At 50.8% G+C, this 22,415-nt stretch overlaps 2 protein-coding genes and 1 non-coding gene across 6 annotated transcripts in view; all 3 read right to left on the bottom strand.

Moving 5' to 3' along the window:
- Positions 1 to 22,415, bottom strand: part of LOC119868539 (melanoma-associated antigen 9-like) — a 778,808-nt gene that overhangs the window by 5,338 nt on the left and 751,055 nt on the right. The gene's annotated exons all lie outside the window — the stretch shown is intronic.
- LOC119868540 (melanoma-associated antigen 8-like) lies at positions 4,467 to 10,594 on the bottom strand. Of its 4 annotated transcripts, none has more exons than XM_038588584.1 (3): positions 10,200 to 10,594; positions 6,258 to 6,351; positions 4,467 to 6,118 (listed from the first exon to the last, which is right to left on the bottom strand). In XM_038588584.1, the coding sequence occupies exon 3, from the start codon at positions 6,095 to 6,097 to the stop codon at positions 4,979 to 4,981; it is 1,119 nt and encodes a 372-aa protein (XP_038444512.1). In that variant the 5' UTR covers positions 6,098 to 6,118; positions 6,258 to 6,351; positions 10,200 to 10,594; the 3' UTR covers positions 4,467 to 4,978. The 4 variants fall into 4 exon arrangements, with proteins under 4 accessions (XP_038444512.1, XP_038444514.1, XP_038444513.1 ...); XM_038588586.1 differs by lacking the exon at positions 10,200 to 10,594 and adding an exon at positions 9,941 to 9,993; XM_038588585.1 differs by lacking the exon at positions 10,200 to 10,594 and adding an exon at positions 9,380 to 9,525.
- On the bottom strand, positions 22,072 to 22,221 carry LOC119868645. Its single transcript, XR_005386624.1, has one exon. It is a non-coding gene; the product is annotated as a small nucleolar RNA SNORA62/SNORA6 family (small nucleolar RNA).

Here is a 22,415-nt window from a genome sequence, read left to right as displayed (position 1 = left end):
GCATCCCGCCCCTCCTCCCCATGCTCACCGGAAATCCCTGCGGCGCCTGGGTCCCCCCGCCCCCCTCTGCCCACCGTCCAGACCCCGCTCCTGACACCAAGGAACCCCAGTCTCTTAGGGACCCAGACGGGAAAGTCTGACCGCCGGACACCTGCCCAACGGAAGATCTCCAGTCGGCCTGGAGAGGGGCGTGCTCCCCTCCCTGGAGACCTTCTGCCAGGTGCCCTCTGTTCCCCTTAGAGTCCATCCCCTGCCTCCCCTCCTGCTTCGCGCCGGGGCCCTCCCCTCCGCCCTCAGCATCTGCTCCCGCCACACCAGGCCTCAGGCTCTCGGGTTCCCGGATGTGCCAGGCCTGCCGCACCCGCCGCCACCATCTGGCCCCGTCCCGCTCCCCCGCGGCCTTCCCGGGCTCACCGTGGGCCCTGACCTCCGCCGGGTCCCCTCTGTCCCCCTCAGGGTCCATCCCTCGCCTCCCCTTAGCCCCTGGACCCTCCCCTCAGCCCTCAGCGTCTGCTCCCGCCACACCAGGCCTCAGGCTCCCGGGTACCCGGATGTGCCAGGCCTGCCGCACCTGCTGCCTCCATCTGGCCCCATCCCGCTCCTGCGCGGCCTTCCCGGGCTGACGTTTCTGAAGTCCCGAGTCCCTCCATCATCCCTCCATATCCTCACCAGGAGGACCCGGGTCCATGCTCTGTCCATCTGAAGGACACCCTGCTTCTGAATCCAAGGGCCGTCAGTCTCTCGGGAAACCTGGATGTGGAAATCTGGCTGTGCTGCCCCCCTTCCCGCGGTTCCCCCTCCCAGCCCAGGGGCCATGCAGGCCTGACATCGCTGATGGCCTTCTGCTGGGGTTCCCTCTGTCCTCCCTCCGGGTTCATCCCTTGCCTTCCCTCCTGATACCCGCAGGACCCTCACCTCTCCTGCCTGAACATCTGCTCCTGCCACCAGGCCCACAGGCTCTCTGGGACCTGGATGCAGAAGTCACACTTGACCTTGTCCCCATGCAGCCCTGGGGTCTTTTGGGCTGACCCTGGGGCCTGACCCCTGTGAGGTCCCCTCTGTCCGCCCTGCATCGTGAACATTTTCCACCTAAATAAAGGGCGTTACGGGAGATCCCTGGGTGGCGCAGCAGTCTAGCGCCTGCCTTTGGCCCAGGGCACGATCCTGGAGACCCAGGATCGAATCCCACGTCAGGCTCCCGGTGCATGGAGCCTGCTTCTCCCTCTGCCTATGTCTCTGCCTCTCTCTCTCTCTCTGTGACTATCATAAATAAATTTAAAAATTAAAAAAAAAATAAAATAAAGGGCGTTACAATGGATTCATGGAAAGCTACCTCCTCGACCCAAAGTTGTCTTTGCTCTGTTTTTCATGAGTACTTTTAGTTACTGCAGAGCTTCCAGCTGCCTGATGCAAGGTTAGGGGAAGTAAATATTGAATACTGGTGGACCTATGCCCAGCCTTAACACGGATGTCAGGAGCAGAGTATTAAAAAGTAACCCAAAATGATAAAAAAAAAAGTAACCCAAAATGGCATATATATGCCTGTACTCAACCAGAAATCCACCCATCAGAGGAATTTTTCCATGTTTCCTTAAAAATTGCATAGATACATACATACATATAACATATGCATATGTGAATCAAGTTGCCGTAGGGTCATTCACTGACACAGAATGTGGAGCGTGCCCCCTGCCTGGGCCTTGCAGCTTCATGGATAAAACTCACAGTTCTCCAATTGCTCACATACCCGAGAATTCCAAGGGAAACTAATATTGAGGGTATCACCATGGACGTCTCTTCCCAGGTCCAAACACCATCCTGGAGGTGGGGATGCTCTCGACAGGATGGTCCATGGTGCTTCCTTCCTAGGAAACGTGGTCTATCAGGAGATTCCCCAGCCCATGCACGTGCCTTCTCCTGCCCTGGAGCCCACCCTTCCTCACCAGTTGAATAAGAAAAGGCGCCATCAGACGAGATTGGGCGCGTTCAGGGTGGGATGGCTGTAAACATTATATGGTCTCATTCATTTGGGGAATATAAATAATAGTGAAAGGGAATAGGAGGGAAGGGAGAAGAAATGGGTAGGAAATATCAGAAAGGGAGACAGAACATGAAGACTCCTAACTCTGGGAAACGAAGTAGGGGTGGTGGAAGGAGAGGAGGGCAGGGGGTGGGGTCAATGGGTGATGGGCACTGAGGGGGGCACTTGACAGGATGAGCACTGGCTGTTATTCTGTATGTTGGCAAATTGAACACCAATAAAAAAAATTTATTATTAAAAAAAAAAGAAAAGGCGCCATCTCCACAGGATTCCCACCCACCCCACAAACATGTGCACCTTGGGCCAGTCCGGTGACACAGGCCAGCCATCATGCCACAGCACGTGACTCGCGCCCCTGCTACGCCACGACCTCAAAAGCCCCGGGAGGCCTCCTGAGCCAGGGACACTATCATTACACAGTAGGTGCTCAACCAAACGCGACTACATGATTTGTTATGACAACTGACTTTATCGCTGGGAGGAGTTTCTGAGGTCACATTTGCCTTGGAATTCTTTGAACTTTTTCAAGCATCTCTTGTGTGACACCTACTTCCAAATACTTCCAAATACAGGACCACGTCTAGTTTTCAAATGATTCTGTAATCTCAGCGGGGACGATTCGCTTTATGCATTTAATGGCCAGAGGCTACTACAGAGTAAGGTTCTGTGTCGGGGGAGAGAAGGTGATTCCTACCTGTTCTACATGGACCAGTGATGACTCATTAGCGGGCCAGGTCCAAGAGGTAGACAGAAGAACATGAGGGGAAAACCAGGGGAAGGCGCTGTCATTCGGGAAAGTGCTAAGTCTGGAAACATTGCCAGCACCTGGGCAGCCAGTTCCCGAAGACCTCTGGGGCTCAGACAGAAGAACTCTAGGTTAACGAGCCCACAGACACGCCCCAAATCCTGTTTGATTCTCAGTGTCACCTGCCTTCCTTAGCCCGGGTCTCGGAACCTTCACCACGGTATACTTCCTTTTGTCACCTGGGAGACACCACGCTGTCCTCACTCCTGATGTAGGAGTCAGAAAGCTGGCCACAGGCTGGGCAGGGAGGGGACAGCGTGGACTCGACATGGCTTCACACCAGGGTTGTAGTCTCCATCTCATCACTCACCAGCCATGTGATCCTGGGAAAAGGACCAACCCTGAGAGCCTCGGGGTTGTCACCTGGGAAGTACGTGGTTTGGAGCTGCCCCACCCCGTCGGACGGCAGGAATGTGTGTCGGGGATGGGAAGCACCTTGCAAGGCACCTGGCATATATTGGAACCTGGATGAACGGCAGCTATGTTGAATGCTGTCCTGTCCTGACCCCGGGGCCTCCCGCGCTCTCCTCTGGGATAGGTTTTGTTAGCCCGGCCAGAGTTAGAGTACCTGCAGCTCAACCTGACCTGGAACAGCTAATCGGCCAGAGAGGGTGCTTCAAATGAAACTCAATCCATTTTCTAAATCAGGGGCTGTATGTGGGCTATAGGAGGCTATGTGTGGAACTTGGGTGCGGGGAGTTGTCCCAGCTGGATACAACACAGAGGTGCGACAAGCCTACAGTTCAAGTCAAAGACCGACTCCTTCCCTCCCTCCCGGCTGCCCTTGCACCCAAACCACTGCTTTCCTTCAATTCTCCCCACCCAAACCTAGACCTTGCTGACGTACAGCTGTCCCAGTGACACTCAAGATAACCAAATTAAAAGTCTTTTTGATGCCGTGGGTTCTGACTTTCCATGGTCAGGAACAAGACAGTCAGTCGAGAGTCTTTGGGGCTCCACTTCAAGGAATATAGGACTGTGTTCCTCTGGAAATCCTTGCACAGGATGCATATAAAACACCTAGTCTGTGCACTGTGTTCCACTGCCCTGGGACCAGAGTGCAGGACAGCTTCCTCTCCTGCCCCTGGAAGACATAACTCTCTGGTTCGTCCATGATCCAGAAGGAAATTCTCAGAGCAATTGACCATGTTAGACTTTGCTCCCACCCCTAAGACACCCTGTCTCCATGTACGGGCGTGTCACCCCTCAACATCATGGTCATCAGCTGCACACAAGGAGTCACTGTGACGAGAGAACCCCAGCCACGGGGGCCTTGGCCCCTGCAGAGCCTGGCCCAGGAGCCGCCCCACCCCCTCACCCTTCTGCCACTTGGGGCTGGCAGGCTGGCCCAGGTCTCAGGGCACCCCTCCCCGCCTTCCTGCAGGACACCGGCCGCTAGACACAGTCCCCAAAGGCTGCATGGCCCCGGGGCCCTTGTTTCCTCACTGCTCACACACAGGGCCTTGCAGGAACAGAGCTCAGCCGCTGTGGGGCTGTGAGGGAGCCGCCAGCAGGGCTCCCCTGGCCTCAGACAGGACCCTTCTCTCACTTTCCCGAAAAACCAAGTGAATGCACGAGCGCACATCTATGTTACTTTGGAAAAATGACACATGGCACGGGTAAGAAGCAAAAGTGAACAAGGTTTATTTTCCTATTTCCACGCTCCAGCTCTTGCCTGCTCCACTCCTGGCCTTTCCAACAGATTCCAACGCCAATGCCCTGTGATTTCATCCACAACTCAAACAAAGAGCAAAGAGGGAAGGTCTCCCAACTTGTTTACAGGACATGACAAAACTGTTAACTCTTGAACTGGGGAAGTATGAACGCAAAGGGGGGTGTGTCACTGACACACTGGGATGAGGAAACCTTCTATCCCAAGGAACAAACATTGGAGTGCTTCCTCAAGGACACTAAGCTCTGGGTTTCAGAGTCATCACAGAGCCCAGGCTCTTGGCCCTGCTTTCCCCCAACCTGCCCTGCCCCTTAACTCCTTATACATCCAGGACTTTCTCTTTAGACACCCAACAGAATAACATGAGGAGGAAGCACCGTAAGGCCTCCCTTAATGCCCAGCTCACAGGAGAAGCTGTGTACCCCAGTAAAGGCTGGAATGGGCCTGAATGCCCTTGGGCTCAGGTCTCCTCTTCCTCATCAGTCCCCTCCTCTTCAGAAAGGGACAGGGAGGAGCCCTGCTGCCTCCTATTCACCTGCAGCAAATACTCCAAGACTTGCAACTTGCTGGTTTCTGTGTAGGCCCTGGGCCCCCACAGGAACTCATAGCGGGCAGGGTCACTGCCCGCCACCTGCCGGCACTCCACATAACCTTCCTGCACCCAGACATTGGTGAGGAGGTTTCTAGGCTCCCCATAGATGAAGTGCTCATGGCCATCATACACCCCCATGACCCTCAGCGCCTCCCACACTTCCTCCTCGGGGGCACAACCATCCTCCAGGAGGATCACCCCCAGGAGCAGGACCAGGAGGCTGGTCTTGGGCAGGCCCCTTTCACCACTCAGCATCCCATCGCAGCTGAGGCCCAGGATGGTGATCAGGACGTAGGAGTGCTCGCTGGAATCCACTTCCTTCACGTCTATGCCAAAGACCAGCCGCATACACTCGGAGGCTTGGCCCAAGATTATGGGGAAGTCATCCTGGTATTCTTTGCTGACGATCTCCAGCATCTCTGCCTTGTTGGTAGGCTGCTTGGTGCAATACTTGAAGAGCAGAAACACCATCAGGTCACACACTTTCACGTGGAGCCTTCCTTGGGTTGAGGGCTGGGTATCTTCCGGCTCCTCCGAGGTGCTTGACCCCTGCTCATCTGGGATGCTGGAGCCATGTCTGGGCTGGCTCCAGGCAGTGGCTTCTCCGCTGCTAGGAGATGCGTCAGCACTCTGAGAGCCCTGGGGAGGACTCAGGGACCCAGCAGCAGTAGACCCTTCCTCCATGGGGATCAGGAACAGGGCAGAGCAGGAGGAGGAAGGGGAAGAGGAGGAAGAAGAAGGAGTGGAGGAGGAGGTAGAAGTGGAGGAGAAGGAGGAGGAAGAGGAGGAGGAGGAACAGCAGGAGAAGGAGGAGGAAGAGGAGGAGAAAGAGGAGGAGGAGGAGGAGGAAGAGGAGGAGGAGGAGGAGGAAGAGAAGGAAGAGGAGGTTTCCTCTTCAGCCCCAGACAACTGTGCGTCCACCAGGTCCTGGGAGTCTACTGGGTCTTCTTCCAGCTTCCAGAGCTCATTGTTCTGCTCCATGGACATGGTGTCAGTGTCCGGCTGAACCTGAAGAGAGAGGTGGAATGGCTTCTCACAGTGCAGCCCAGCCAAGAGAGCCTGCAGTGCCAGGGCTGAGAGGGGGCCCTGCCAGGCTCCCCTGCAGAGGGCTCCCTTGTGTTGGGCTCAGAGAGGGCGTGCACCTCACCTGGACAAGTGGCTCTGGCCCACGCCTCCTCTGTTCTGTGTCCTAAGGGACCCCCACCTCAGACCGAGGCCTCCGCTGCCAGTTCTTGAAGTCCCTGCAGGAGGGAAGGAGGAGGCACCTCAGGGTGCAGACTGTGAGCCCAGCCCTGGGGCCCAGTGTGGACAGGAGGGCTGGCTCACACTCTGGGAGGTCCCCAGCAGGCCAGGTGGGGGGTCCCCTCCTTTGCCTCTCAAGGGACTACCCTGGCCCTGTCCCTCTCAGGCCAAAGTGTCCTTGCAAGAACACAGGGCCCCGACACTCCACAGAAGGAAGCCAGGGGCCCAGCCATGGCCACACCTGCCAAAGTCTCCAGGACTGGTCCTGGATCATGCACAAGGGATGGGCCAGCTCTGGCTTCCATCTGGGCTGGGATGGGGCACCTCTGGGTCTTCACCTGGACCCCACACAAGGCCTGGGAAGACTCCCCAGCTGGCCCTGAAACACCCGCTTGGTTCCTTGCAAGGCCCCCCTGCTACGACCTGCCACCAGCCAAAGTCCAGAGAAATCAGTCGGCCCACCCATCCTGCCTCTCCCCATGGCCCACACACGTGGCCGGGGTGGCCTGGTCCCTAGGGATCCTGTTGTGGGAGGCATCCCCTCATTTCTCACCTCGACCCCCGCCAGGGCTGGGAACAGGACCAGAGGGCACCCACCTCCTCTGCTGACCTGAGTCCAGACCCCAGGCCCAGGCCCTCCCCTCCCTGAGCCCAGGAATCTGAACAAGAGGAGGGGCTCTGTGGCACAGGCCCCGCCCCAGGTTCCCTTCCCAGGGCTGCCAGGGAGAGGCACCCAGATTTCTGGGACATCCCCTCCTGGGCTTGAGGGCTGGCTTGGGAGCCACTCACCCCTTCAATGTGGGGTGGGCGGGGGTCCCTGCACTGACTCTTGGCAGGCCCTAGGACTCTTGGGTATCTATCCCCTAGGTGAGCCTCCTCCCAAGCCCTGACTGGGAGCTCTCCCAGTGGGGTCCTCACCTCCCTGAGAACTGGGAGAGGAGCAGGAGGAGGTACCCTGTTGTGTCCCGTGTCTCCATCCAGGTGGGTCACAGCCCCAAAACCCCACGACCCCAAGTTCCCCAGCAAGATCAGGAAGGGCAGGCCTGGATTCCAGCCCCTCTGCCTGGGGCGCGAATGCCCTCAGGCTCCTGGGAGGGTCCTCAGCATTATCCTGCCAGGGCCTGCTCTTCCTCCGGGCCCCTAACCTCCCATAGAGGACACGTGCCCCTCACACCAAGACCTCACCCTCCCCAGGTCAGCCCACCTTCCTGCCATCCACCTGCCCCAGGGACAGCATGCCATTGAGGTCCAGCGCTCTCCCATCCTCCGTGGGCTGCCCACAGGGCAGGGACCCACTCTGTTGCACTGGCTTCTTTACTCTCGGGCCAGGTGGGGCGAGCCAGGGTGTCCCCAAGTTCCTCACCCTGACTCCCCGCAGGCTGCATGCCCTCCACACACACCCTCACCAAGCACCTCGGAGGCCCTGCTCCTTTTTTTTTTTTTAGGCCCTGCTCCTTTGAAGCACAAGCCCTCAGGCTCTAACACCCACAGGTGGACATCAGGACGGCAGCATAGGCTTATCCTACAACAGGGCCTCCTGCCTCCTTCCTCCCTGGACTGCACGTGCTAGGGCTCAGGGTCCATCATTTCTCCCTCTGGTCCTCACCTTCAATCACACCAGGCCCGGGGCTGGCCCCCAGCCTGCTCCTTCCACCAAGCCCCCAGGCTCTAGGAGACTTGGCTGGCAAGCCAGGGCATGCCCCAGGTGGTCATCGGGCCCCGGGGACCCCCAGGACCCAGTCTAGTGTGTGTCCCTAGGGCTTCAGTGCCCCTGTGGTCCTGGCCTTGGCTGCCAGCCACATGTGGGCCATTGCCTCCCACCCCACCCGACCCGACCCCACCCGCCCACACCCTGGAGGCAGTGCTCCAGCTCAATGGCCACAGTGTGGGAGGCCCTGTCGCACCAGGCAGCTCGGGACTTGTCCACCCCCGCCCCCGGCAGCCTCCCGAGGCTGAAGCAGGGGCAGGGCCGTGGTGCTGGGGGCTCCCTGGGGACCGACACCCTCGGGGGGACTCAGTCCCCCAGGGGTCCTCGCCTCCAGCCCTAGCAGACCCCGGGCCCCTTGGGCAGCCATCCCGAGGCCGGGCCGCTAACACCCAGGTCCTCCCCTCCGCCCAGACCCCACCGGGGACAGGGAGTGACCGTCTTTCCATCAGGACCAGGACCCAGACCGGGGGGCTTCCCAGGGCTCACAGAGGGGATGAGCTGGGGGGCGGGGGACAGGCTCCCTGGGCCCTTCTTCCCCCCTTGCTGGCGGGGCTCCCTGGGTGCCTGGGCCTCTGCCTGGCTCCACTGCCTGCCGGCCCATCGGCTCCCAGACACGGACACGAGGAGCGGGCAGAGCTTCGGGGACCCGGATGCGCCGGTCGGGGTATGCACACAGACACGCGGCGTGGCCCCGTCCCGCACTCGGCCTGCCTCCCGGGACTGACTCTGGGCTGGGGTGCGGGGTCCGTCCGTCCTCCATGGACATCCTCGCCAGGAACCCAGCAGGACCTGGGCCCACCCTCTGCCCCCTCAGGGAGGCCCTGCTCTGAACACCAGCCTGCTGGTCTCTCAGAGCCCGGATGTGGAAGTGGGGCCTCATCACGTGTTCCCATCCCCCACCCCTCACGTACCTTCCGGGACTGACTTTGGGCTGGGGTGCAGGGTCCCTGGGTCCTCCCCTCTGCCCACCTGAGGCCCTGCTCCTGACACCAGGCCTCTGCATGCTCTGAGACCCGGATGTGGCTGTCTGGACTCCCCAAATGCCCGTCTCCTCCCCGGCCCGCGAGGGGCCTTCCCAGACTGTCCTGTGTTTCTCCGTCCTCCCTCTGCAACCTCATGGGGAATCCCAGCAGGACCTGGGCACTCCCCCTGCCCACCTGAGGGAGGCCCTGTTCCGACGCCAAGGCCTCCTGACTCCCCGAGACCCAGATGCCGACGTCCAGACTCGGCCCGTACTCCCACCCCCCACGGGCCTTCCTGGACTCACACTAGGACCCCACCACCTAGAGCACTCCTCTTTTCTCCCTGAGGGTTCGAACCTTTGCCAGGTGACTGCAGGGCCTCCTCTCTGCCCACCTGACGGAGGCACGCGCCTTAGGCCTGTGTCTCAGAGACCCGGATGCGGAAGTGGGGCCTCACCACGTGTTCCCACGCCCCCCGCCCCCACGACCTTCCCAGGACTGACTCTGGGCTGGGGTGCAGGGTCCCTCGGCCTCTTCCGCATCCTCACCAGGAATCCCAGCAGCACCCGGGGCCCTCCCCTCCGCCCTCAGCATCTGCTCCCGCCACACCAGGCCCCAGGCTCTCGGGTTCCCGGATGTGCCAGGCCTGCCGCACCCGCCGCCACCATCCGGCCCCATCCCGCTCCTTCGTGGCCTTCCCGGGCTCACCGTGGGCCCTGCCCTCCGCCGGGACCCCTCTGTCCCCCTCAGGGTCCATCCCTCGCCTCCCCTTAGCCCCGGGACCCTCCCCTCAGCCCTCAGCGTCTGCTCCCGCCACACCAGGCCTCAGGCTCTCGGGTACCCGGATGTGCCAGGCCTGCCGCACCCGCCGCCACCATCTGGCCTCATCCCGCTCCTTCGTGGCCTTCCCGGGCTCACCGTGGGCCCTGACCTCCGCCGGGTCCCCTCTGTCCTGGGCTCCTGGGTCCCCGCCGTGTCACCGCGTCCCCACCGGCACTCCCTGTGCTCCCTGCCCCTCTCAGGCCACTGCCTCAGGCCCCGGCATCGAGGCCTCAGCTCGACGTCCGCGTTCCCCGCCTTCCCCCGCGTGGTCTCTCAGGGTTCAGAAAGGGCCCCCCCACCCCCCGCCGCCCTCCGGGGCCCCTCCCCCGCCCTCGGAGCCCCCTCCCGGGGCTACCTGCTGCCCGGCTGCCGCCGGCCCGGGCCTGGCCTCCTTCCAGGGGACCCCAATGCGCCCCCCACACGAGGCCCTCCGCTCCCTCAGACCTCCGAGGCGGAAGTCGGCCCACGTCACATCCGGACCCCGTGCCAGGGGTCCCTAAGGGCTGGTTGCACGTCCGCGGGAGATGGGCTCTGCGTGGCGGGGGTAGGAGGACACCTGTGGGAGGCTCCCTGGGTCCTCTCGCGGGTCCTCCCTCCCCGGACTCGGGCGGGCTGCGGCCTCGGCTCTCTGCAGACCTCAGTCGGTGCCCCTTACACCGAGCCTCTCAGGCCCCGACGTGTCGTCCCTGAGCGCCCGAGGGGTGGTTGCTGCGGCTCGGGCCCCACCGGCTCTGCAGGTCCCGGGGTGGCCCAGGGCTGCCGGCAGGGGCACAGCAGGGTTCGGCGGCCCCCAGCGTCCTGGCACAGGTCGGCTCTCAGTCCTCACCCAGGAGGCCCTCATCAGGACACAGGCCTGCTGTGCAGCCGCAGCGCCCATAGCCCCGGGGCAGGGCAGGGGCAGGGGCCGGGAGGAAGCGCCCCTTCCCACGGGGTCCCTTGGCCAGCAGCCAGACTTTAGGGACATCGTGTTAAAGGTTTAGTTTCCTGGGGGCGGCCGAGCAGCTGCAAGGGTGTCTAGGGGTGTCCCGTATTGCGGGGCCCACTGCAGGGAGTTTTCCCCTGACATGCTGCGTCATCGGGAGAAACACACCGTCCCTCTCTACCTAGCGTGTGTCCTGTGCACGCGTATGAGTGCTGGCATGCTTATGTTATATATGTCTTTATATAAGTGTGTATTTATATACGTGTAGACTATGCTTATTTTATGAAGACTACCTTCTCTTACTCTGTGTGATTTGCATTGATACTCTCTATTCTATTTCTAGTCTGTTCTTTACAGTCTATTGAAATAATTTTTTGAAAAGGTATCCTTACCACTAAGGTGACTTCGGGTGGTTATTAGCACAGAATTTGGAGTCAAATGCCTCAATCATCATCTTTCCCTCTGTCCTGATAGTTCCCAGGGCTGCTGGCATGTGTGTTCTGAGAACTCACCTCAGGCTTGTGCCAGGAATTAGGGGCAGGTAATTAAAATAGTTTCTCCTATCCATCCTGTCATCTGCATCTATGCAGCTTACATAGGTCCCCTCACATCCCTGCTCTTCCTCAGACACAGGTACCAGCTCACCACTCCTCATTCTCCTGTAAGACTTTCTTCTGTTTTGTTGTTCAAATTTTGTTGATTTTCCTCCTCCCCGCTTCCTTCGTATAGTCCTCCAGGTTTGATGAGAAGTCAGCACTCTGAGCTTCCTTGTCATCTTGCAAGCTACATGGTAAGGCATTAAGTCTATAAATCATTTCAGCACAATTATATGTTTGGAAATTTTTGGTCCCCATTAATGAATATAATATACTGGTCCATTTGGGGGGGACTTCTTTTACCTGAGTCTATCAGTAAACTTGTATACTTGTATATTTAACTATGTTTAAATGGATATATAGAATGATATGACTATATATAATATATTATACCTATACATGATATATATCATATATAGTCATGTAGTTTTATGCATAGTTACATAGATCTACATTTTTCTTAGGCTTCTTTATAGGTGATTTTTCGTTTTGTTTGTTGCTGTTGTGAATGGGATATTTTCTATTAACAGGTTCTAATTAGTTACTGATTTTGTGTGGCAGAGCTATGTATTTTGCTATAATGATCATTCATACAGTGTCTGAAATCTCATCCACTTGAATATCCCACATGCCTATTCCTTTAACTTTTCAAAACAGAGGATGAGGGACACCTGGGTGGCTCAGCGATTGGGCATCTGCCTTTGGCTCAGGGCATGATCCCACCCTCCCGAGATGGAGTCCTACATTGGGCTCCCCACAGGGAGCCTGCTTCTCCCTCTGCCTATGTCTCCGCCTCTCTGTGTCTTTCATGAATAAATAAATAAAATCTTTAAAAAAACAAAATAGAGGATGAGATTTTTATTAAACACTATCTCTTTATTTTCAATATTCACACATCTATATAACATCCATAGCTCTGGCTTTGTATTCCAGTACAGTTATGAATGGTGGAGGTGAGAGTATCTAAGTGTAGTTCCTGACTTTAACGGGGATGCTTCTGATATTTGACATTTAAGTATGTTTACTGTCTATTTTAGGAAATGGAAGTTCTTACTTTTTACTATGAACTCAACTTGAGTTGCTTTAAAAGATTTTTTCTATGGGTGCCTGGGTGGCTCAGTCAGTTGAGCATCTGACCTGTGGTTTTGGCTCAGGTCATGATCTTGGGATCCTAGGATTGAGCCTTGTCTCCTGTACCAGCTCCGAGCTCTGCAGGGAGCCTGCTTGGGATTCCCCCTCCTCACAGGGGCTCTCTCCCTCTCAAATGAATAAATAAATATTTTTTTAAAGATGTGTTTACCCACTGATGTAATCAAATATTTTTTATTTCCTCTAATTTGTTAATGTAGGGCATTACAACCAAAATTATTTTTATCCCTCAGACACAGACTGTTCATTTAATTCACTGCTATATCGAATATGCTTTTAATTTATTTAGGATATTTGCTGTTATATGAATGAACTAGGCTTAAGTATTCTTTTGGTGGCGTGTCCACATTTAGTTTTTGAATCAAGAATAGCTAGACTGGGAGAGTAAGTTAAACAGTTGCCCATCTTTATACTGTATAGATTTGGAAGAATTGCATAAGATGGTTAGTTTCCCTGATATTTTGTAGACTTGGCTCCCCAAACTTCCTGTGCTGGAACTTTGAGGGTGACTTCAGTTTTGAATACAGTTTCGGTTTGTATTTTTAAGGGTTTTTATTTTTGTATGGGCCAATTTGCTCATTTTTTCCTCTAGAAAGTGGTCAGTTTCACTTAGGATTTCAAATTTAATGACATGATAATTATAATGAAACGTTTTCTTATAGAAAGTATAAAATACATACAATAGTAGAGATAATAGTATAAGGAACCCAATGTACCTGATCTTCAGCATCAAAAACCTTAAATACATGGCCAATCTGTTTTCAGTTATTTCCCCACCTACCCTGCATCTCTGCAGCTTCTGGAATAATCTTTATGTCTAAATATTCAATATACATTTCTAAAAAGATAAAGACTTTAAAAAATAAAGCATAAAGTCGGGATCCCTGGATGGCGCAGGGGTTTGGCGCCTGCCTTTGGCCCAGGGCGCGATCCTGGAGACCCGGGATCGAGTCCCGCGTCGGGCTCCCGGTGCATGGAGCCTGCTTCTCCCTCTTTGTCTCTGCCTCTCTCTCTCTGTGTGACTATCATAAATAAATAAAAATTAAAAAAAAATAAAGCATAAAGTCAATACAAATTATCATTTCAAAAAAATTAAATGTCTAATATCATTACATGTCCAGTTATTTTTAATATTTCCCTGAGGGCCTTATACTTCTTAAAAAATTTGAATTGGTGTCCAAATATGGCTCATAGCTGTGATTATTTATTATATTCCTTAAGTCTTTAAAAATCTATACGTTCCCCTCATATCATATCTTTTTCCTTACATTTCTTTTTTGTTGTTGTTATTGGAAAAAGGAAAACAAACCAAGTCTTGTGTTGTGCCCAGTTTCTTAGTGTAGATTTTACTTAGTGTAACACCTTGGTGCCCTTTAACATGTTTTTTAGCCTCTTGTATTTTCTTTTAATTAGTGGTTAGAGGTATAAGCTTAATCAGGTTAAGATGCTAGTGTGTTTGTTTTATTGCCCTTATTGCTGTTGTTTTGCAAGACCATTAGGCATTACATATTTGTCTGGTTGTCTCCCTTTGTGCTGATGCTGGCAGTCATTAATAGTTACTACCTTTATCCACTAATCCTTTAGAAATGGTAATTCTCTCATTCTCTCTTTCTTAGTGTATTGGCTGAAATACTTCCATGTTATGTTAACCTTAAAAATAAAATAGCCAAGTATTTTACCCACAAAAATGGGTTTATTTGGGAATAAAAGTCACAATTCAGGACACGCAAGTTATGGTGCAACCATAGGCCATGCAGGAAAACAAAGGAAAGGTTCTTGCTTTTATAGAGAAAATGGAAAAGTTAGGAGGGCTCTTATGAGCAAAAAAAAAAAAAACCCTATGAGAGTAAACTGGAAGTTTGAAGTATAGCGGCTTTTTTTTTTTAAATTTATTTATGATAGTCTCACAGAGAGAGAGAGAGGCAGAGACACAGGCAGAGGGAGAAGCAGGCTCCATGCACCGGGAGCCCGACGTGGGATTCGATTCCGGGTCTCCAGGATCGCGCCCTGGGCCAAAGGCAGGCGCCAAACTGCTGCGCCACCCAGGGATCCCTATAGCGGCTTTTTATTGGCTAAATTGTAACCTTCTCTTATTGGCTGGGCTGTTGTCAGGGGATAAGGAAACCTTTCTTCCGGTACTGGAATAGTAAAGTAGTAGCTAAAATAGAATCTTCTTGCAAGGTGGGGCTCTTAACTGTTGGCTCGGCAATTGACCTAGGCTCGTAGGGTGTAAGAGCTCCCCCTACTGGCCTTCTGACTCCATTTTAGCTGAAGTTTCCTTAGTTTTCACAGTTGAAAGCTTTCCTTGTGCACATCCACCATTGGTTGTACTGAGGGAAAGGTATAACATATTTGTAGTGTTCTCTTATAATATTTAAATCTATTATGCATCTGTATTATGTACAATTTTATTCAACGTGTTTGTTTATGCTTTTTTCTTCAGTAATTTATCGTATTTGCAAAAGGTATTTTTAAGTATTTTCAAAGAACTGGCTTTGGTTATTTAGCTCTATTGTTATTTGTTTCATTATTTCTACATTTATAGTCATTATTTCTAACTTTACACCTCTTTAGGTTTATTATAGTCTTCATGGCCTAGCTTCTTGAATTGCTTGGCTGTTTTAAATATTTTTTTAATGTTTTAAATATTTCTTATTTTTAAAAATACATTCAAGGGTGTGTTGCCAGCCAAGTATCATTTAGACTATATCGCGCAGGTAGGGTTGTATAGCTTTATGTGTATTACTCAAATTTTTTACAATTTGAATATATTTTTCAACATACATATACAAAAATTGGAGAGTATAAGCATTTATTTATTTGTATTAAGACAATATTTTAGAGCAGTTTAAGGGTCATAGAAAAATTAAGGGAAGGTACAGAGATTTCTCATATACCCACACACATGCATACACTTCCCCATTATTGACACCTTCTACAAGAGTGGTAATTCCCTCTAGTGTTTTTTTTTTTTTTAAATTTCAGTTATTGTATTATTCAACTATGATTGGTTCTTTTTTATATTTTCTGTCTCTTTATTGAAGCTGTCACTCATTTTTTCCACTCTTCTCTCCAGCCTTGTGGGCCCACACTTTGGCCATCTGGGTGGGTTAGCTGGGGCTGTTGTGAGCTAGGGACCTAGGGTCAATGAGGTAACAGGCCAGTTAGGGTGCCCAGATTATGCACTGCTCTGTGATTTCAAGATGGAGGTGGAGGTGGAGTGTTGAATGTGTCTGTTGGCCTCTCCCACCTGGGGAATGTTCCAGAAGCTCTCCCCACTGGTGGAGTTCTAAGGCTGACTTTTAAAATTCTTTAAATTTTCATTTTCTCAAGATTATTATTATTTTGTTAATTTAGAGAGAGGCTGGGGGGAGGGGTGGAGGGAGGAGAGAGAGAAAATCCCAAGCAGACTTCCAGACAAGCACAGAGCCCCTCCTGGGCTTGAACTCATGACCCTGAGATCATGACCTGAGCAGAGATCATGAATCCCTTCCTCAAGAGACTGAGCCACCCAGGTGCCCCAGGGCTTACTCTTTTACATGCTAGTTGATCTTTTCAATTGTGGCTTTTTAAAGAAAGAGAATAATAATGACAATAATAGTAATATAAAATAAGTTTTAAAATAAATAATAGAAAAAAAGAATAAGAAGCAAAAAAGAAATGAAAAAGCAAGACCAACAAAACAAAACCCCCAAATAAAAACAAAAACACAAACAACAAATCTCATGGCTTATTTTCTGTGCTCCTGTACTATTGGGACTGGTGTGGGCTTGGGGACTCTTGGGTTCACTGTGGTTTCAAGCTCCCTCTTATGACCAGAACTGCCAGTGATGGCATTCAGACCCTGCTCCCTCCTGGGCTTGTAAGCTGGAGCAGGAATGAAAATGTGTTGTTCTTTACTCTCCCTAACCTGGCGAGTGTTCCCACAGCTCCTCTACCATTTGGCAGAATTCTAGTTCTCTTTTACATGCCAGTTGCTATTTTGTTGTTGTTGTTGTTTGTCTGTTTTTGCTAGTTTCTCTTTTAAACTGTGGCTTTCTTTCTCTACCCAAGGATGCAGGAATCTGCTCCTGGTCTCTCAGTGCTATCCCTCCCTCCTGCCATCCTCAGTGTTAGGGGGTAGGGGTTCCCTTTGTTACTGTCTCTCCATCTTTCTTGCCATTCTCTTTTGTAGTTGTTTTTATTTTTGGTTGTGCAGAAGCTCTTCCATCAGCCCTCTATTCTTCTTCAGGAGAAGTTCTTTAATTAGTAGGGGTAATTTCATGTGTTCTGGCCCATTTTAAAATCAGGTTATTTTCCTAATTTTGAGTTTTAGGTGTGCTTTTTAATTTTGGAACAGTCCTTTGCAATAGTCCAGATGTGTCTTTTGCAAATATTTTCTCCCAGCCTAGGATTTATTTTTTAAAAGATTTTTAAATTTATTTATTCATGAGCGACAACAGAGAGAGAGAGAGAGAGAGAGAGAGAGAGAGAGGCAGAGACATAGGCAGAGGGAGAAGCAGGCTTGATGTGGGACTCGATCCTGGGACTCCAGGATCATGCCCTGAGCCAAAGGCAGACACTTAACTGCTGAGCCACCCAGGAATCCCAGCCTAGGATTTCTCATCTCATTCTCTTGACATTGTTTTTCATGGAATGGAAGTAATCAATTTTAATGAAGTCCAGCTTAATTATTTCTTTCATATATTGTGCCTTTGGTGTTGTATCTCAAAGGTCATTGCCACACCCAAGGGCATCTAGGTTTTCTCCTATGTTATCTTCTAGGAGTTTTATAGTTTTGCATTTCACATTTAGGTTTGTGATCCATTTTGAGTTAATTTTAGTGAAGGTTAGGATTAGGGTCTGTGTCCAAATTAATTTTTTTGCAAGTAGTTGTTTAGTTGTCCAATACCATTTGTTTGAAAGGACTGTCTTTTCTCTGTCATACTGTCTTTGCTCCTTTTTAAAAGATCACTTGACTATATTTATATTTGTCTATTTGGGGGATCTCTATTTTCTTCTGTTATTCTATTCATCTGTTCTTTCACCAATACCACACTCTCTTGATTACTGTAGTTTTATAGTAAGTCTTGAGGTTGGGTAGTGTCAGTCTTCCAACTTTATTTTTCTCTTTCAATTTAGTTTTTGGTTTCTCACGTTTCTTTCTGATTCTTAAAATTTTTTCTTTCTTCCTACATTGCCTATCTGATCTTGCATGCTGCCTGTCTTATCCATGAGAGTCCTTAGGGTATTAATCATAGTTGTTTTAAATTTCTGGTCCAGTAATTCCAACAACCCTGCCACATCTAACTCTGATGCCTGCTTTTTCTCTTTAAATTGTATTTTTGGCTTTTGGAATGCCTTGTAATTTTTTCTTGATAGCTGGACATGATGTACTGGGTAGAAAGAACTACTATAACTAAGCCCTTAATGTGGTGGTAAGGTATCTGGGGAGAGGAAGTTTTCTACAGTCCTATGTCAGATCCCCTCTTTTAGTGAGATATCACATCTTTATTCTTCTGTAGATGGACATCTGGGCTCTTTCCATGCTTTGGCTATTGTGGATATTGCTGCTATAAACATTGTTATTATAAAAATATGCAATTCCACATGTAAATATATGCAATAGTAAAATGATCCTTCATATATTCTGTCATCCAGAGAGCCAGCAGTCCTGGTCAGGTAGGGTATGGATAATACTGGAGTAGAAAGAACTAAAAGAGGCCAGAGATATTGGTCAAATCAGTGGAGATTATATGAATTAGGGAGGATGAATGAAAATGGCAGTTTGTTTTGGCCCCTGTTGCCAGCATTGATGGCTTTGCCATCTTCTTGGGCCTTTGCTTTCAAAGAGCAGGACCTGGTACTTAGCAGTGGCTTGGGAGAAAGCTACATGGGCCAATAATCTTTTATTCTGCCTCCTACCGGACCAGTCTTTCTCCCGCTCTCTAGAGCTCTAGAGAGTATGTCTTGACATACTCATACATGTATGACTTGACAGTATAATTCCAGAGACTCAGGGTAATGAGATGTTGGGCTGACTATAGATACCCTGAACTGGTCCAGGGGGGTCCTTTGCTGACTTAGAGTCAGTGCCAGGTTGTTGACATGTGATGGGAGCAGAGTCCTTCCTCCCTCCCCACCTAGATTAGAGTTCTTGCCAGGGGGAATGACTTGGAGGCCTTGGACTCACTCCATTTTTGCTCTCGTGAAGGTGACCTGCAGATCCTGTTGTCTTGCAGCAAACCCTTTCTGTAGACTGCCACTACTGGGGATTGGGGTACTTAATGGAACAAAAGAGGGGTCTCTCTCCTCCCTGAGGTCAGGGGTACTCTAAGTGGGGAGAATATAGGAATCATGGAATGATTCCACAGTGGTCAGGGAGCTAGGGGGAGCATCTTCCCTTCTACCACATGAACTGCCACCAGTCTGGGCAGGATGTCATGGAAGTGTCTAATAAAGTTCCTCCACCATAAAAATAGGATTTGAAGCTCCTAATTGGAAAGGCTTTAGGCTGGCAGTCTCATTCTCCAAGACTGGCATCATCCATAAATAGGGCCATAGGGTTATTAGCTGAGGGGACCCACAGGAGGAAGGAGTCCATTTTGGTCACCTGATTCACCCACTGGGAGTTGCTACTCAGAAATGAACCCATGTAATCGCTGCTCCACACACCTTTTTTTTCAGCTGCTCTCCCTCTTGACAGGACTCTCAGAAGAAGTCTGAAATATTTGGAAATCCTAAGATCCCAAAAGAAGCTTACTTGTAGTTCTATCAGAGACTTCAGTGGAGGCTTGATTTGTCTCCAGATCCACTTTGCTGAGGACCAAGTCAGCCCAGAGTGGGTAGAAGGACAAATTGGATTCCTGTCTATAGGGAGGGTACAACTTCTTCCAGAGACTAGAAGCCTTCCTTTAAGAATGGCGAACACTGGGGATCCCTGGGTGGCTCAGTGGTTTGGCGCCTGCCTTTGGCCCAGGGCGTGATCCTGGGGTCCTGGGATCAAGTCCCACGTCAGGCTCCTGGCATGTAGCCTGCTTCTCCCTCTGCCCGTGTCTCTGCCTCTCTCTCTATGTCTCTATGTCTCTCTCTATGTCTATCATGAATAAGTAAATACAATCTTTTTTTAAAAAAAAAAAGAATGGCAAACAGTCTTTCTGATGATTGGCAATATTTTGGAATTTTAATGTATAACGCTGGCTCATGTGTCAAAGTTAAAGATGAGAAAACCACTACAAAGGAGGGCATAGGTACCTCTGAGTAGGAAGAAGAGCAAGTAATATCCCTGCAAAGATCAAGGGAAACTCCCAATGGTTGTCATTAGTACTTCTCAGTGATATGTGGTTCACCTCTCCTGGGTACATAGCAGACTAAATGTCCTGGCTCTTCATAGTTGCGTTGGGCTATAATTTCTAGTTAATGAATTGTGAGTGTAAGTGATGTATATCCTTTTTGAATGAAGCATTTAATCAGTAGTGTGAGACACTCCCCCTTTCCTTTCCCTTCACTACAAAGATTGGAGGAGCACATACCAACAATGCCTCTGTCAGCTTGTCCGAGTGCCTACAATGAGCAGAAGCTCCCCTAATGACATACATTGGACACATAAAGTGAGATGGAAATAAAAGATATTTTGGGGTTAAGTTACTGGGATTTGGGGATTGCCATCACAAGCAGCACTCGCCTAACCTTCCCTCACTGGTTATCTTATAACAAATTGGACATTACATGGTTACCCATTCTCTGGTGGTGTGATAGGACAGAGTCCCTTCTACTCATTGGACAGGAAGGCGGAGGTCTCACTTCCCTTAGCAAAGTATCCTCATATTCCTCTATGTAGAGAGTGCCAGGATGGAGACTGTCCTGGAGCCCTGGCCTATGCCAAACCACAAACACAGGGTCTTTGGTTAGATGCAAAATCGTATGCTGTTCCCATCCAATGATACAGCATGGTAGAGATAACAGTGCTGGCCTGTTCCAGCCTGAGTACCACCAGAGGACTCAACTGCATGAGCAGATAGCTCAGACCCCCTTACCACCCACTACCACTTCCCCAGATTGCACCTATGACCATATGGGGTTCCTCTGGGCCCTGGCTGGTTTAAGTGTGGGCTGGTTTAGTATGTGGTATAAGCTGAAAATGGTTGGCACTTGGAGGTGGTCTTGAAAGAGAGTGGGAAGGGAAAAATCTTCCTAATAGGCAGAGCTTTGAGTGGTGCACCAGACCTTAGAGTGAGAATGGGCTGGGAAATGAGAGGGCTGGAAGATGCCTCCAAATAAACAGGGTCTTACCCAAGGGCACACAGAGTATTCTAGATGGAAGAGGGGCTGGGTCCATTATCTCCAATAAATTTTTTACTTCTGCCCCCCATGCAACATTAAAGGGGGATTTTCTAAGCAGCTGATTTGTTGTTGTTGTTGTTTTTAAATAAAAGATCATTTATTTATTTGAGGGGTGGGGCAGAGGAGAGGGAGAAGCAGATCCCTGTTGAACAGGGAGTCTGACACAGGGCTTGACCCCAGGACTCTGAGATCATGACATGAGCCAAAAGCAGGTGCTTAACTGACTGAGCTGCCCAGGTACCCCTAAGAAGCTGATTTGTAATTGAAATAGAGAAATCTGGAGTCAAGGAGGCTGAACTGCATTCTGTCGCAGCCAGTCTTAGCTTGGTCATGGGAAGAGTTCATGATCAAATTCTGGCACTTGCACATTGGGTGTAGTCTCTGCTTTCAGACCATTGGACAGAAACTCATTGAAGTCTCATGATGAATATTCCTTCTTCCGTGTTACTTTAAAAAATCAGTATAAAATTGCACTTAAGGTTATTAAAAAATAAAACGGATCTGCCTCAGTCCTGTATTCCTTACTAATTCTCTTTTGAGATTCTTATCAGGAAGAGAGCTTAGGAGAGACCTGGACTGGGTAAGCAGTGCCAGGGCCATATCAGGGGGGCCCCTGGAAGCCCCTGCTAGGGCTTGGAGGAGGCTGAGCCAACATGGGAGGCTGGGAAGGGAGGCCTTGCCAAAAGCCTAGAGAGATTGTGGCAAGGGCTTTTCACCCTAAGGGAAGCTGTAAAGGGAGAGGGAGGCTATATCCCCCTTCTTCTACCCTGTCTCTTAGGGTGGGCGGCAAGTGACAGTAGGACCATTCAAGGGCAGCAAGCTCCACTTGGGGCCACTGGCCACCTTCAAAACCTGACTTGGAAAAAACAAAACCTGGCTTGTGGCAAGAGCTTAGCCTGCAAAAAAGACCTCAGTAGCTAACAGTAGGTCCCAGGTGTACTGTGAAAACTCCTCCTCACCTCCAACTGCCTTTTCTCCTTCAGTGTGCACCTGTAACAACACCAGGCCCCTCTCACCATGGGCAGATCAGCAAAGCAGGGTGTGAAGGCATTGCTTTCCTGGCCCGTTTGGGCACAAAATGAACCACAGAGAGGGTCCATCAGCTTAGGGTTCCTGTCGCAACTCCAAGGTTTTCATCAAAAGGTGCTCATTGAGGGTGGGTGCACCAGTGGCAGGATGTTTTAATATGACTCTACAAAGCTTATTTCATTTCATTTCATTGTTTTTATTTTTCATATACTTATAGCAAGAATCACTATCAAACTCATCACTCGGCCAGAGACCTTTGTGGTTAAGGAAAGACTTGCCCCTCAAGTGGCACACTAGCTACACTTGTGAGTTCATCCGCCAGCCAGGGACCTCAACTCCAAGCTCCAACAACGTGTAGGATTCTACAAAGTTTTTAAAACCTTAGCATGCCCTCTTCCTACCCTCACTGGGCTTGCTTTTCTTCCTTCCTTCCTTCTTTCTTTCTTTTGCTTTCTTTCTTTCTTTCTCTCTTTAAAGATTTATTTATTTATTCATGAGAGACACAGAGAGGCAGAGACACAGGCAGAGGGAGAAGCAGGCTCCATGCAGGGAG

This window comes from Canis lupus, chromosome X (assembly GCF_011100685.1).
Source record: "Canis lupus familiaris isolate Mischka breed German Shepherd chromosome X, alternate assembly UU_Cfam_GSD_1.0, whole genome shotgun sequence".
NCBI classification, from domain to species: domain Eukaryota; kingdom Metazoa; phylum Chordata; class Mammalia; order Carnivora; family Canidae; genus Canis; species Canis lupus.
Note: the sequence above shows the minus strand (reverse complement) of the source record. Positions and strands in the feature narration are given on the sequence as shown.